General features: G+C 38.3%; 1 protein-coding gene across 1 annotated transcript; it reads left to right on the forward strand.

The window, feature by feature from the left end:
• The first annotated feature begins 1,051 nt into the window (after positions 1-1,051).
• Positions 1,052-13,576, forward strand: LOC765153 (mucin-2). The gene is made up of 6 exons (XM_001202551.4): positions 1,052-1,627; positions 4,787-4,932; positions 6,308-6,482; positions 8,658-8,818; positions 10,663-10,825; positions 11,369-13,576. The coding sequence occupies exons 1-6, from the start codon at positions 1,562-1,564 to the stop codon at positions 13,268-13,270; spliced, it is 2,613 nt and encodes an 870-aa protein (XP_001202551.3). The 5' UTR covers positions 1,052-1,561; the 3' UTR covers positions 13,271-13,576.
• Positions 13,577-15,291: the final 1,715 nt, after the last annotated feature.

Consider the following 15,291-nt stretch of genomic DNA (forward strand, 5'->3'; position numbering starts at 1 on the left):
ACGAATATTGGGGAGGGGGCTTAGAGGCTGGGGGCTTGGGGGCTTGGGGGTAATAGGGGTTCTTGCATATAATTTATAGTCATGTAGGTGTGCGCTTAAATTCATTTAATCCGTAGTTACAGAAAATGCGGGGGAGTGTTTGATGAAATAGGGTAGGGGAGGGGGGCTGGAATCCCAAGGCCCCCTTTAGAACCGTTGCTGCCACTGACTTGATTTGATTTCATTTTGACTTGATTTATTGGTTTCCTTTTTTTTTTTTTTTCATCATACATTTTCATGAACATTAGCGAACATTCAGTATCAACTCTCCTCTGTGACCGATGGTATATTCCTGCAATTCCTGATAGTGGATTTGTTCCTGCTTTCCAGATGCTGAGGTTATATATTTTGTTTGGCTTGTAGTTAAATACATGTATCACAATATACCTACTTGGCAGGAAAATTAACATCATGCGCTGGAGAAAAAAAGATCATCAATCTAGAATGAATCAGCCTGTCTACTTTAATTGCCTCGCGTGCCAAACTGACATTACTCTCATCGTTAGAAGGCCATTATAAGTACGAATAAATTGCGGCTAGATAATTATTTTTTCAACCGGATTATCGAGCTTGTGTTGTCCAAATGGGAGCAGCCCTCGTATACAGATCGAAATAGGCAAAGCGGGGTCATCACCCTTGACTCTGTTAACAAATAAAAGCCATTCTCAGCGAATTTAAATGTTTTTTCTCTCTTCTTGTGGGAAACTATTTCCGTTAGGATGTTGGTGATAGGAAGCAAGGTTATGGTCGTCAGACTAGTTCAGTCAAGGCATGATTGCTCCGGTATATATTTGTGCTTGATTCGATCCAAAGATTTGGTGACAAAGTTTAAAGGTGTACAAATTGTGGGTAAAGTTTATAGTAGCGGTAGATGTATCCCGACCTGCCTCACGATTTTTTTAAAAGCCATCGTCGTTTAAACAAAAAGTGGAAACAAAATTCTCACAAGTTCGTACAATATAATCAGGATCTGTAGATATGTGGGTACAACTTTTGATCATGTCTTCATCAAAAGTAGCTCGTCGCGCTGGTGAGCTGTAGTGTTTCAATTAATTGCATAACATTTGGCTTTCCGGATATGGGCAAAACAACAAGAGGAAAACAAAGAGAAGGATGTAGAAGAACTGTCGACGATAGGTGGTGTAGAAAGAGCTCCAGGATATATCTCAAAAGCCACCATTACTGCAAAAGATAAGACCGCCTATATCTAATCAGTCATCACTGACTTAATGACTTGTACTATTTTGTTAGCGGAAGCCAGTCACGACTTTTCTAGATGGGTACAGCCGCAATCCATCCATGTTTGTCACTTATCACAACTACGTAAACACGTACGGCATGCCTAAAGCCAGATCATTTTTCTTGGCCCACATTAACTTGCCTGTAGGATCGAGTTGAGAACCCGAAGCTACCAGGCCACGAATTCCATCACCTTCACATTTCCTAGAAACCCATCTACAAGGACTTGTGCTAGATGTGCATGTCGTCAACATTATACTAACTAGCTTTGTCTTCAATCGACATGACTGGAACTTTATACACACGGACTAAAATTTGCAGTCTTCTCTTTCTCACTGTGCTTTTAGAGGTAAGTACATCTTTAATATATACTTTTGAAGGTAGCTAATCCTATTTTTTCGCCAAGAGATATCTTTTCCCATGATCATGAATTGTACCCAGTTTTATGTTCCGTTTTTCGAGGTGTATAGGCCTGTATGACAATGATAATGATGTAACGTTTAGATAAGTGCTTCTAACAATTTCATTATACTCTTACTTTAGCTCAGGCTGCTGTTAATGATAATAACACTAATAACCATAATGATAATAATAACAATATTAATAAATATAAATTATGATTTCTATAGTTATTGTTTCTAAGCGTTGTACATCAACTGGTCAAAACAATCAAAAATATCTTACATAATTCAAGAAATTAACAATATAACAATATAAACTAAATTTACAAAGAACGTAGTATAAAAAAACCATAGGGAATTGACATAAATGAACAATATACCAAAATGTTGACAAAATACTACATGTATATAGAGACATATATTCTTAAAACTACCGTATAACGACAAAACATAATGATAGACGAATAAAAAGGCATATAGGAAGGTAAACAATATATGAATCAAGTAAGTTCACAGAATTATGTACAAGGTAACTACATGAGACAGTGTAACGCGCGGCATGGGCAGGTATTCTACCTATCTCTCGATTGAGTCGAACAAATCAACAACTATTTCATGGTGATCCCATCATCACCGCACTGGAAACAGCAAAGGTGGCTCTATGGTTAAAAATATAGCGACATCTATTACAAAGTTCTTGTTCTATTCCTCGAACTCACAGGCATCGGAAGTTAGTTTGTAATCGGAAGGTATACTGTAAGCCAGTAGACCTTCATCTACTTGTATGAGTCAGTTCGAGAGCATCATTAATTCATGACCCAAGCGACCCCTCGCTCCCCTCCCCTCTCCCCGACTTCACCTGCTCTCCTTCTACCATTTTAGATTCAATCTAATTCTGTTTCGGTTGTCAGAGAGAAGGTAAGTACAATTTCGAAGTTTAAAGACATCGTGAGTAGGTCCTATTGAAAATTAATTTTGAAGAAAAAAAACCTACCTCAATTTGTAAGGTAAATATCAAATACAAGACCTCATATTAACATTGCCCCATTATGGCGTTTATATCCGCTTAATATATGCTGAAGCAGGCGACTTTTTTTTTAACCCACACATTTGCGAAAGACAAGGAACATCTACCTACCCATTACCCATTTACATGGTTCAAAGAATTATAAGTAATAACTATTAAATGACGTACCCCTTTGTTTTTGTGAGAGCCTTCGGTCAAGCGAAGAGTTCTCAGCTATCACCTTGAGCTCTCTATTGTGTCTCTTGTCTATCACATAATGGTTAATAGAAGAATTCATGGAAGGAAAAAGGAAACGATTTAAAGCGGCTTAATGTATTTTCTTAAATGAGCGTCGTGTTCCTGTCCTGTCTGTCTTTATACCGACTACTGACCTACTTTTAAACTCTTAACCCCCCCCCCCGGCATTTATGGCGTATCCAGGAATCGACAAGCAGGGGGGGGGGGGGGTAACGAATGAATCGTGGCAGCTTCGCGTGTAGATTAAATATCACAAGCGTACTGATCGGAAATAATAATTATTGAAAATAAAATTCAAAGTAGTTAATTTCTAATTCGATACCAGAGATTTATAAATGTCGGGGTTTTTCCTCCTTTTTAAATAAATTATACTATTTGTTTCTTTTTTCTGCCCCAAAATTGTTGTGCCAATTACGCCACTGACCAACAGTGAGCGAGTACGCAGAGTGATTTACCTTAGGTCTCCAAACGGGAAGGGGTTGGGGGCTTCGCACATGACGTGATACACCGCTGAACAAGGGGGTCATTTTTTACCAAGTATTCACAATTAACTCATATGATGTCTTTTAATTGGACTTTAATGCTATGACTGGTTTTCGTCAGAGCACCCGAGCTGGGCATAAAGTGATGAATCACGGCATTTTTATGATTTGATATGAAACCATTATAATCTCCCAAGACTGCGCCAGCTCCTCAAATTTAGTCATCATTTACACATTGTTGAAGTAGGTTAGTTCAGGGGAATGTTTTGAGCTGGTCTCGGTGGCCAGTTTCTCAATGAAAAAATACAAGCGTTTGCAGAGCAGGGGAGCACTATAGAAAGAAAAAAAAGGAAAACAAGCATGATTGCCCAGAGTTAAGTGTTTTTTTTAAAAACCTTTAAGAGCTGGTAGAAGTGCTGTGATCTAATGGATAATTCAACGAAATGTGAAATACATAAAGGGGTTCAAATTCCTGCCACATTCCTGATTTATTGTTTTTCGGCAGTTCATCATTTACACATTGTTGAAGTAGGTTAGTTCAGGGGAATGTTTTGCGTTGGTCTTGGTGGCCAGTTTCTCAATGAAAAAAATACAAGCGTTTTCAGAGCAGGGGAGCACTATAGAAGAAAAAAAAAGGAAAACAAGCATGATTGCCCAGAGTTTAGTGTTTTTTTAAAAACCTTTAAGAGCTGGTAGAAGTGCTGTGATCTAATGGATAATTCAACGAAATGTGAAATACATAAAGGGGTTCAAATTTCTGCCACATTCCTGATTTTTTTTTTTCGGCAGTTCATTTTTCTACACTTGTCACTCCCCATTCAGGTGAAGTCAATGGGTAACTTGTATAATAAAACTCCTTGAATGATCGGATAGTAATCAACAATCATCATAATAATATTCTGTTCTTGTATATAGCATGTCCCGATGTGCTTCCAAAGAGCCTTTAGAAATTATTACTTTGGCTTTAGCTCCTAGAGGCGCTATTACTTTATAGTAGCAATTATGATTGCAGTGTCCTCAAGGAAAACAGTATCTGATGAGGCTTTATACCCAGGGGGTGTTTCACACAGATCCTAAGTTGGACTTAATAATTATGGAAAACCGAAAACTTAGATTTTTAATTCGAGGTGTGCGTCATATAACGCGTTTCGACCAAGGTTCAGACAAACCTTGGTCTGAAACGTTCAAAAGGCTCGTCATATGACTCACATAAACCTAGGTTTGTCGACGAACCTCCTTTGTGAATTCGGGCCATTATCTTTGTGAAATACCCCCCTGGGTAAATAAGATCATAATGGGAGCAGATTTATAACTGTTATACTATATACCACTAGCCCGTTTGATTTGTATTCGTTCATTAGATTGTGCAGAGATGTGACAGTGGTGTTGTGGTGTCTCTACGACTGGGTAGGTTTATCAATCCGGGTGGTAGCTGCTGCAACGTCAGGCATGGGCAGTGCGAACCATGTTACTATGAGTTCCAGGTCTGCGCCACAAGACTATCAGGGTAAGATGCAAGAACTTTAAAAAAAAAAAAAAAAATCTTATCATATATGCAAAATACGCAATTTATTTAACATTTATGCAAGCAGAAAATCGCAACTCATGTTTCATGAAGTCTCTATTCTTTGTATTTTCAAAACATTAATCCACAACCGACTAAAGATCGAAAGGAACTGTAAAACAAACAATCTATGCATTTTTGAAAACACTGTTATTCAAGAAAACGAAACATGTTTTATTTGAACTATGTTAATATGCTACGATGTTATTTCAATTGATTGTGTATGATTGTTTGATTTGTTCAAAAGCATATATTTATCAATAAATTCATTTTACAAAAAAAAGAAAAAAAAAGAAAAAAAAAAGGACTTAAAAAAAAGTGTTGGAACTTTAGAGGTGGCCCGAGCTGAACAAATGTTCAATGTTTAGAATTATATAACATGCACGAATAGGGTCGACATTTTATTATTGATGCAACGCCCTCAATTATTGTGTCGGGAAAGTTATTTGAAATTCCCTTTCCCCTAGTTTACTGACAATCCACTATTGGGAAACTTAATATTTTGCATGGCATCCTAAGAGGTGAATCAAGAATAGTCAGAAAGGAGATGGAAGGGGGTGGGGCACCATGTATGAAAATAAAAGCATATACCATCCCCAGGAAGCTGAAATTGATGCAGTAATGTACCGTGATCGTACAAGATTCTCACTGATAGGGTGATACTACAGTCTACTATCTTTGTGATTCTGATCCTGTTTTGAATAACGGCAATATCCTACATAAAAAGTTGTACTGATTTAATCGTTGTGTACGCTTATGTTCTGCTGCATGTTATGGTTCACGAGAATGGAGGAAATAAGTAACATCTTGAACTCTTGGCAATTTGACAATCTGTAACATTTCATTAGGGTGGTGAAATGTTGCATGTTGGAAGACTACATGCTGGCAACAACAGCAAGAGTACATTGACAAGTTTCCGGTCATCTGGTTGTTGCACAGTTGCACCAAATTGATGAAATACAAATAGTCGACATCCAATTATTAAGGGGGGGGTGGGTAAAAAGGGATATTTTGCTGAATTTATGTACATTTGAGAGTTTCTGTCTTCTTCGAAATTGCATTTTCCCCACTGTAATGATACATATATCTAATAAGTCTAAAAGTTAATAGGTCCACCTTGTGGTGATATGTCAGGCATGTACAAAAACACAGGTTCATCTCTGTATAGATGCTACAGCTAGTGTCAGTCTCATGAATTATGTTTCAACCAATAGAGTTTCCTTTGAGCTTCTAACTAGATGTCAAGCATAATTACACCCACATTTATTCTACCTTTATTTAAAAAAACATTTTCCTCTGCTTTTAATTTCATCCTTAGTTACGCCTACACATCAACGGGCGATCTCTTCTGTGATTACGGACGATGGAACACCGGTGTGATACGATCACGCGAAGATTCCAGCGAAGATTCAAGCGAAGATTCCTTCTTTCTGCCGTCAAGATTTCCAAGCGGCCATCCGAATCCGCTGAAAATCCAAGTACCATACTGGGAGGTAATGTGGCAATTTTTGCAGGTTTGAAGTCAGTTGCGTAGCTTAGAGGAGAGGGGGGGTGGCATGGATTTACGTGCCCCTTGATCAACACTTTTATGGTGGAGAAAAGAGAGGGAAAGAAGAGGAAAGTGAAAACAAATGATTATACAACCCTATTAATCCTTGTCATTTGTGTTTCATTCAACAGGTGAGAAAGGTGCCCCCAATTTTTTTCCTTGTTTTCTTTATGTGTTTTATTAAACAATTTTTAAAAAAATCACAATATTTACTTGTTATAAAAAGATTACAAAAAAGCAGTAAAACGTAGATCAAAACCTCACGAAAAGTAAATTTATACTAATATGCAGGCAATTACATGCACATATACCGATACATCATTATAAAACAAACTTCCATTTTTTAAAGTGCAAGGGCAGTTTGTTTTTCTTTTTTTGCAATACGATATTCAAGATCAAAGGTGCGCCCACTCATGATGCCGGTAGCCTCTCGATGTTTATAGACCCACGCTATGATACTGGTTACAGTGTAGACCTAGCTATCCGAGGAATGTAAACACATGTGAACAGATGACAACCTGGACAAACAAATCCCCGTATAAATACATCTGGACAACCAACCCGAAGGCAGTTGTACTATTTCTCTCCCGACAACAAGCCATAGGACTACCCCAACCCGGACAACTACCCTAGCTCACTCGGACCCTGCCTTCTGGCAACTACCTCCAGAGCGATCACCCCATTATCAATACTACATTTTAAGTGTATAATTAGACAGTTGTCTGGTAGTTTGATAGTCCTGAGGGTCGTTTCCTTAGGGGTTGATATTAGGGGGGGGGGGGTAGGAGGGGTACTATTGTCCAGGATATGGCTCGTAGGCGAAGAGGTAGTAGTACTAGAAAATATAGAAACTGTAATTGTTTTAGAGCATTTTTGTCGGTATTAGTTTTATCGAATCAACTAGTCTTATATTATATTAAATATGTTTTTATAGCAAATTTCGAAGCGCTTTGTAACTGCAAATATTGACGGTCTTCTAGTTTTACGGTTCTATCTAGAACTTGGCTACACTTTATCTACGCCTAAATCGGTTTCCAGTTTGTTTTGAATTACTTTTACCTCTAAATGTCACATACGTTTTGATTCAACCTGCATTTTAGCTTCACATGATTTTTGATGCAAGTTAGATAGGTCAGCTTTACTCACTGTACGTCACGCTTCATGTCAGGTGCATCCGTTGCCAAGCCAACGAGTTCGACGGAAATGAAACGCGACAGGTGTCATTATGTACGTGATAGCTTCCGGGCCACCTGACTAGTCTTTGATTGGTATAGCAGGCGTTAATTCCTCAGTCTTAAAGGACTAGACGTGTGCACTATTGACATGGATAAGTTTTTTTTTGTTTTCGTCGTTTGTTTGCCTTTTAGTAGGGAGGTGAGACTCACCTGCCTGCCTTAAGCCCATGTCATTGCCCAGAAATAAGAGTAATAGTAATGATAAGGATAAAATACTATAACCTTGTTTATTAAACTTAATTCGCACCAAAACGCAAAGTATTCACAAACAGATTTGACAATTCAGTTTAAAATTATTATATTAGTAGTTCTAGTTATGCTCGGTGATCCGATATTTCACAACAATTGTGCTCCGGGCTTCATTTCGCCTTCTTCAAAATAATTGCAATCGGGGTTTAGGTTCGTTAGAGACCATAATATCCGAACTGAAAAATGAAATGGATAAATCATATATCAAACGGAAGCTTATGAGCCATAGAATACAGTAATTGCTATTATTTGCTCACAAAGTGTCATGCAGAGGAGAAATCATTGTTTGGAAGCTTGAATTCAAAACCCGGAATAATCTCACGAAAAAAAAGAAGATTACTTGATGACGTCATCGTATGTAGAGTTTTGCTCTGCGGCTTAAGCATTAACGTAGAGCTAAAAGGGGGGCCATCCCTGATCTTCATCAGCAGCCTCCTTTCCAGGCCAGATTGAATTAAATACTGAGCTTACTTTTTTATTGGTGGAACATAACAATTTCTGTTCATTTCGAGAAATGCATCTTTACTGAAAATTGAATATTACTGCCTGCTTAAATTCATTAGTTTATATTACCGATGATATTTCCTAATCTCTTTTGAAATTTATACCTACCTTAATGTTTGTTTCAAATTCAGGGTCGAATTCGAGTGACGATAAACGTGAGGGACGTCGGTATGTGGGGCTACCGCAATGATCCGGTGAGCGAGTACATCTTTTCCCTGTCCGAGTGGACGCCTGGGAGAACGGAACTAGAAAGTCTTACTCGCAACTGGCTGTTTGTCAGATATGGTTTGAGGTAAGGCTCACTTACGAAAGCTTAAAGGTAAAGACCAGTATTGGAAACGCCCCAATTTCAAAAAATGAAATGGAAGCTCTTATTACCAATCATGTGAAAGAATATGTTTTGAATATTACATGATGATACAAAAAAATTGACGGGAAACCGCCTACTAATTGATATATTTGGTAAATTAGTGTATCTCTCGCCTGTTGAGAGATATGAAATGCACGTGTCGCGCACGTGTGTGTAGTCCCATATACATATTTCTGTGCACAGTGCTTCTAACTTTATGAAGACTTGGCCAAATTTCTTATCATTTTGATGATTCCAGAACCTTGCAGTACATCTATGCTAGATGATAAACCTTTTCTGATCGATTTCACAACGTTTCTTTCACAATGCAATCGCATGATCATAACTGGTCTTTACGAGATGACTAGATAGTTGAGACAAGAAGACGAATTTTTACTAATGGCATAGCGTCCATGGGAGCAGCTGGCCGGGTAGTAGACTTATTGGAGATTAGACAAAATGGAAATTAGACCAAATGATAAGTAGACCAAATGATTATTAGACCATGTGGATAGTAGACGGGGTCGGTGTAAACCATATTAACAAAATAGACTTATTGGATAGTAGACGAACTGGTTGTATACCAAATGGCAATTCACCGATGGTATTAGGTCGCTGAGAGGGGGATAACGTACGTGTGCTACTCACGAGGTAAATTTATGATTGTTTTTGATGTACTTTTGAGAACTTACACAATGAAGCATCGTAATAATGGTAATAATAACAATAATACTAATGATTAGAATATATAATGATAATATTAGTCATGAGAAAATAATAATAAGAATAATGATCATAATGATAATAATAATACTAAAAATAAGAATAATACAAATAATAATAATGGGGGCTTCTTTAATAGCGGACGTGTCCATCACATTGTGACGCTCCTGGAGCCCCAATATTATTACCACAGTCATAGCTAGCGGCTGAATGATAGCGCTCGAGTACCCATTTACACCTGGATGGAATCGAGTGGCAAATGTATATTTGAATTTGTAAGCGCTATGGTACTTATTGTTTTTAGCGCTCCTAAATATTCGATATTATTTTTTATTATTATTAATAACTTGTCAAATTATTTTTAGTACCGTGCTAGCATTCGAAGCCTCAAACATTGGATTGAAAGTCAAATAAATGAACCTCTACTCAACGATCCCCTCCACTATGGCATGATATGTTTTTGTTTGAACTTATGTTTGACCTTATGTTTGATCTCATTTTTATTTTTGTTATTATATATGCATGATTTATTGAATAAAGAACATATTTATATTTTTTGTGTTTATTACAAGATTAAGTTGGAAATTTTAAGTCGGACAATGGTGCGCTTAGAAACACCTGTATTAAGCGCCTAATAAATGTTATGTATTATATGCATGTTCTTTGGTGTATCCCAATGATGGAGTATGGTCACACCCAGGAATCCTAGGCTACTTTTCACTCCTTAAATAGAAAGCTATGGTTGCCATAAATTATGTGCGGATCCAATCACATTTCAATTATCAATCTGTTTTTGATTTAATACAATCATGGATTTTAATAGTTAAAAACATAATCTAGCCAATTTCCAAAGTACTTTTCGATTGTGTACACCAACACAATTTAAGTCGTCACACCTCTTTAAAAAAATATGTGAGCGATTGTCAGCACGTTTGGGTTGTCACCTTTCCCAGGCCCTGGGAGGGTAGGAAAGGTGATGCAGTTAGCGGCACGCCCCTTCTCATGTCACTCACCTATATAATTTGATTTTCACTGCACTGTCATCATGTTCACTTTGCCTCCAGATTGGATGTGCAGTACGCTGTATATTGTCAACCGAACTTTTACGGCCATTTCTGCAGGGGCCACTGCCAGCCTCCTACTTACTATGACCAATATACGTGCGATACCAATACAGGTCGAAAGATATGTCACAGAGGGTACACAGGATATAACTGCAAGCAGAAGGTTTGTTAACTTTATTCATTAATCTTCAGAAACTTTTAATTTGATATACTTTTTCCTTTTCATTTATTATGAACAAACTTTTTCAGTATAAGTTCATAAGAATGTTACAAGGATTTCTTAAATAACGAAAAGGGACTGTCCATGCGTAATTTGAGTCCACAAATTTTGAAATGTAACAAAGACTACCCTTGCCCCCTTGCCAGCTACCATAATGGCTAGTGTAGATGGAATAACTATAAGCTAAACTCAGATGTTTAAAGGATGCTAGCTGGACTGCCGTTGAGACTCATGACCGTCATATGGCGAGATACATATGGCATGAACCGTTTTATAAATGAAAATGACCGATCACTTTAAAATGCCGATTTGTAATCTTTTTTTGAGTCAGGAAGGAATTGGAGCAACAACAAAAAAGGAATAATACTGCTACCATTAATCATAGATTTTAATATTTTCCTTTGGAATTCCCTCCCACATTAACTAACCTATTCGCAGTCATTGCAGGTGATGAGTAATACAATTGTTTTCTTTTTCTTTTTTCAGATTTTACCGACAACTTCGTACCCATGGTGGAGGACTACCACAAGAAGGCCATTGCCCCCAAGAAGGTTGATCACGACGGTGGCACCTATAATTACATCAACAGAATCTACATCCTCATCTTCTACCACAATAACCACGCCTTACGTCACAACAAACACACCCGCCTCTACAACGAAGTCACTCACCTCTACAACACACACGTTCATCTCCACAACGCGCCCGCCTTTCTCCACGACAGAAACGCCCACCTCTACACCACAAACGCCCACCTCCACCACCGACACGCCCACCTCCACAACAGACACACGCGCCTCTACAACACACACTCCCTCCATAACAGCAACGCACATGCCTACTCCTTCAAAACACATTCTCACCTCCGCAGCGGACACGCCTACCTCGACAACAGATACAATCACTTCGACTGTGGACACGCCTTCCTCAACATCGCATAACTCTACCTCCGCCACCGTCACGCACACCTCCATAACATCCACACCCACCTCAACAACGTACACGCCCACCTTATCACCAAAGGGGACAACACAAGATGCTAAAACGACAAAAATAGTAGCTTCAACAGCTCAAACAACGCCACCGCAAAAAATAACTACGATTGGGAAAAAACAAGCAACAACCGCGATAAGTATATCCAATACAACTCCATCTACACCACAATCTCCGAAAGCCACTCCAACTACACCTGCATCCTCAACACTTGGGCCAAGTACTTTGATTGGAGAGTATGTTACTACGGAAATTTATTCTACCAATGCTAGAACTGATGCAAATGTAACAGCCGAACATATAACATATCGCGCAAACGATTCCGCTCCTCCAAACACGCAATCTTCATCGGCAGCGTATTTGAAATCCTTGACAACAGTTTTTGACCAATATGTCACGACGGATACCGTCTCCTCTGAAACGCGTGCAGTCTCCTCATCTACAGAATATTCAGAGATGAAAAACAAATCGTCACCTTCTCCTACACAACCTACTTTGCCTGGAGAAGATGTATCCACTGTACCAGATGAGACTACAGACCCTTCGAGTGTTGCCACCGATGGAGGATACAAGACTGATTTCTTGGCGCACACCTCAGAGGAAACTTATACAGAGGTATCGACCGTTGGAGAATCTACGACGATCACAGCTTCCACGTTGAATACCAACATTATATCCGTTTCATCAGGTCAAGTAACGCGTCGACCAACGCCAAAGGTATCAAAGAAACCAACAGATCGCCGTCGACTAAAAAATGAAACCACGACTGCCAATCCAACTAGCACAGGCAATCCAATGTCAACCGTGAATGTCACTAACTTGACCTTGCCTGCATCAGTTTCCATGGTGACCGAACACGCACCTGCATTGTCAACATCAGTGTCGAATCAAACAGATATCTATACTAATTACAGTGACATAGCAACGCAAACCATGACACCCGATTCCACAGATTCGAAAACGGTAGGTTCTACGTTCCCTCATCATGATACATCAACTGATGGAATGTTTTTCACAGATTCAATTTCACAAACCAGCCCTGAGAGGGCGTCGTTACAAACTGTGGTGACGATATCGAACGGAACGTTAACAGCTACAAATTCTACGACGTCGACTTCTTCATCGCCATCGACATCGCAGGTAGTCGCAACTACTGTCGCTACATTAAATTTTACGCAAGCAAGACAGCCGACTGGTCTACATGGTAATGATCACTTTCCAATAAGGACAATGTCTTCAAATGTGTGTTGGACGTGGAAATCAAATGATGTGAAAACGATTTGTAATTGCGATCAAAGGAATCTGCCCAAACTTCCGCCTATAGACGCTTACTGGGGAACCTCATTAAGAACTGGAAAGCCAAAATTCATCCTTGGAAAAGTAACTTTAAATTAGATATGGTCGAGATTTTGTTGGTGATGGTTATCATGTTTCTTCACTTTGCCTCAGTATTACAAACAATATTTATGCTATATATGTTGTCACGTAGATGCTATGTTGTTATATTTTATTATAGGGTATGAGAGGGGGAGTAAGATGAGCATCCTTCCCGCTGTTGATTTAAGACTTGATTTTTGTAAACGGTAATAACACACTTAATGGTAAAGACCAGTTCTGGTCATGCAATTGTATTGTGAAAGAAGCGTTGTGGAATCGATCAGAAAAGGTTTATCATCTAGCATATAATTATTGGTGTGTACTGCAAGGTTCTGGATCATCAAAATGATAAGAAATTTGGCCCAGACTTGGTAAAGTTACAAGTACTGTACACAGAAAGATGTATATTGGACTACGCGACACGTGCGCGATATCTATCCGGTCCGGATAGATATAACAATTTACCAAATATATCAATTAGTAGGCGGTTTCCCGGCAAAATGTGTATCATCACGTATTAGTCAAAACATATTCTTTCACATGATTGGTTATAAGAGCGTTCATTTCATTTTTTGAGAGGGGGGGGCGTTTCCAAAACTGGTCTATACATGTACCTTTAAGAATTAAGTTATTACGTGGACGCAGAAATCAGATATATAAAGGAAAGAAATGTTGATGATTAATTGAGCAAGAAACGAAGATCAGCATCTTCCCTTTGGTCAAAAACCAACACATGGTTCAACTATGCCCACTCTTCCCTACATGCCAACACTCATATGTATCTATTCATACATTTTAAAGGAACAAAAGTATGGCGCATAGGCCCATACGATCATATATATATAATTATTGTGTTTTTCTTTTTGCAATAAACTATATATATATATATATAGTTAATTAAACCTCGTGAAGTGTTTGCGTTTAATTATGTTTCACTTTACTTTTTATTTTTTGTAATCGACTCTGAACGGGTAATCCCACTATACAGAAAGCTCATGAAACAGACGATCAATGGGACCGACATTTCAAAAAGGTCCCCGAGACCGATAGCCTACTAAACCGACATCCCACGAAACCGACGAACAGTCCGATCGGATTTTGAAATTCTTGATCTGCTCGATAGATTTTTTTTTTGGATGTAAAATGGGATGACAACGTTTTCGTACTCGTAGCAGACTTTGGCTACATGCGCCCGAGCCTCGACGATGAGCGACAATTTCTCCCCGGTCCAACATCACACAGCATGTACACAAATAGGTTATTGACATCATTATATCTTCAAATGTATCTCTATCATGTTATTACTAAGTCAAGTAGAGAGAGAGAGAGAGGGATGTTCATCTTCAAATTTTGTTTACTCTTGTACTGCATGATTAATGAATATTTCCAATGAATATTATCGTCCCATTGCAAAACACTGTCCCATGGCGTTCACAAAAAAGTATATTTTTAGCAACCGTCTTAGATTTCTGACACCACACAAAAGTATGAGCAGTATTGATATGAAAGAAACGAGCAAGGGGATAATTACTGTCATTTGATTAAGAAGTATTCAACAAAACATTGTTTAAATATTTTTAAAAAAACGGTGAGCGTGCTTCAAAACATGCATCCTAAAACCGTCTTCAATACTTAAAGAGTACTGGATTGCAAATTTCGGCAAAATCCTTTCCGCACCTTTACAATGAGTTTATGCCCTGTCCATAATTAGCCTTAGAGAATATAAGTATAATTTCATTGGCCTGGTACTGTCTTTCAGAATTATACTCCTCTTTTTCAAGTACAAACTACGTGGCTTTTGTATCAGCAAAAAAATAAATAATGAAAGTGTGGTGGGCCAGTTAATGAGTTGGAGACGACAAGTTCAAATATAAATGAAAACAAAGAAGCTCGGAATTACAGTTGAAGTCCACTTGATTAATTATGTAAGTCAGCCGAAGCTCCAATCGTTACAAACGAGGAGTAATTATTTTATAAACATTTTAAATACAAGCTACTTTTCTCGTAGGCTGGGCGGACATATCGACAGTAAACTAGCA

Source organism: Strongylocentrotus purpuratus, unplaced genomic scaffold (assembly GCF_000002235.5).
Source record: "Strongylocentrotus purpuratus isolate Spur 01 unplaced genomic scaffold, Spur_5.0 spur5_scaffold_11, whole genome shotgun sequence".
In the NCBI taxonomy this organism is placed as follows: domain Eukaryota; kingdom Metazoa; phylum Echinodermata; class Echinoidea; order Camarodonta; family Strongylocentrotidae; genus Strongylocentrotus; species Strongylocentrotus purpuratus.

Excerpts from the sequence above, each read along its gene's own strand:
- LOC765153 (XM_001202551.4), top strand. The coding sequence starts at position 1,562 with ATGACTGGAACTTTATACACACGGACTAAAATTTGCAGTCTTCTCTTT. Across the intron at positions 8,819-10,662 it reads TTTGTCAGATATGGTTTGAG|ATTGGATGTGCAGTACGCTG; the intron begins GTAAGGCTCACT and ends CTTTGCCTCCAG. Across the intron at positions 10,826-11,368 it reads GATATAACTGCAAGCAGAAG|ATTTTACCGACAACTTCGTA; the intron begins GTTTGTTAACTT and ends TTCTTTTTTCAG.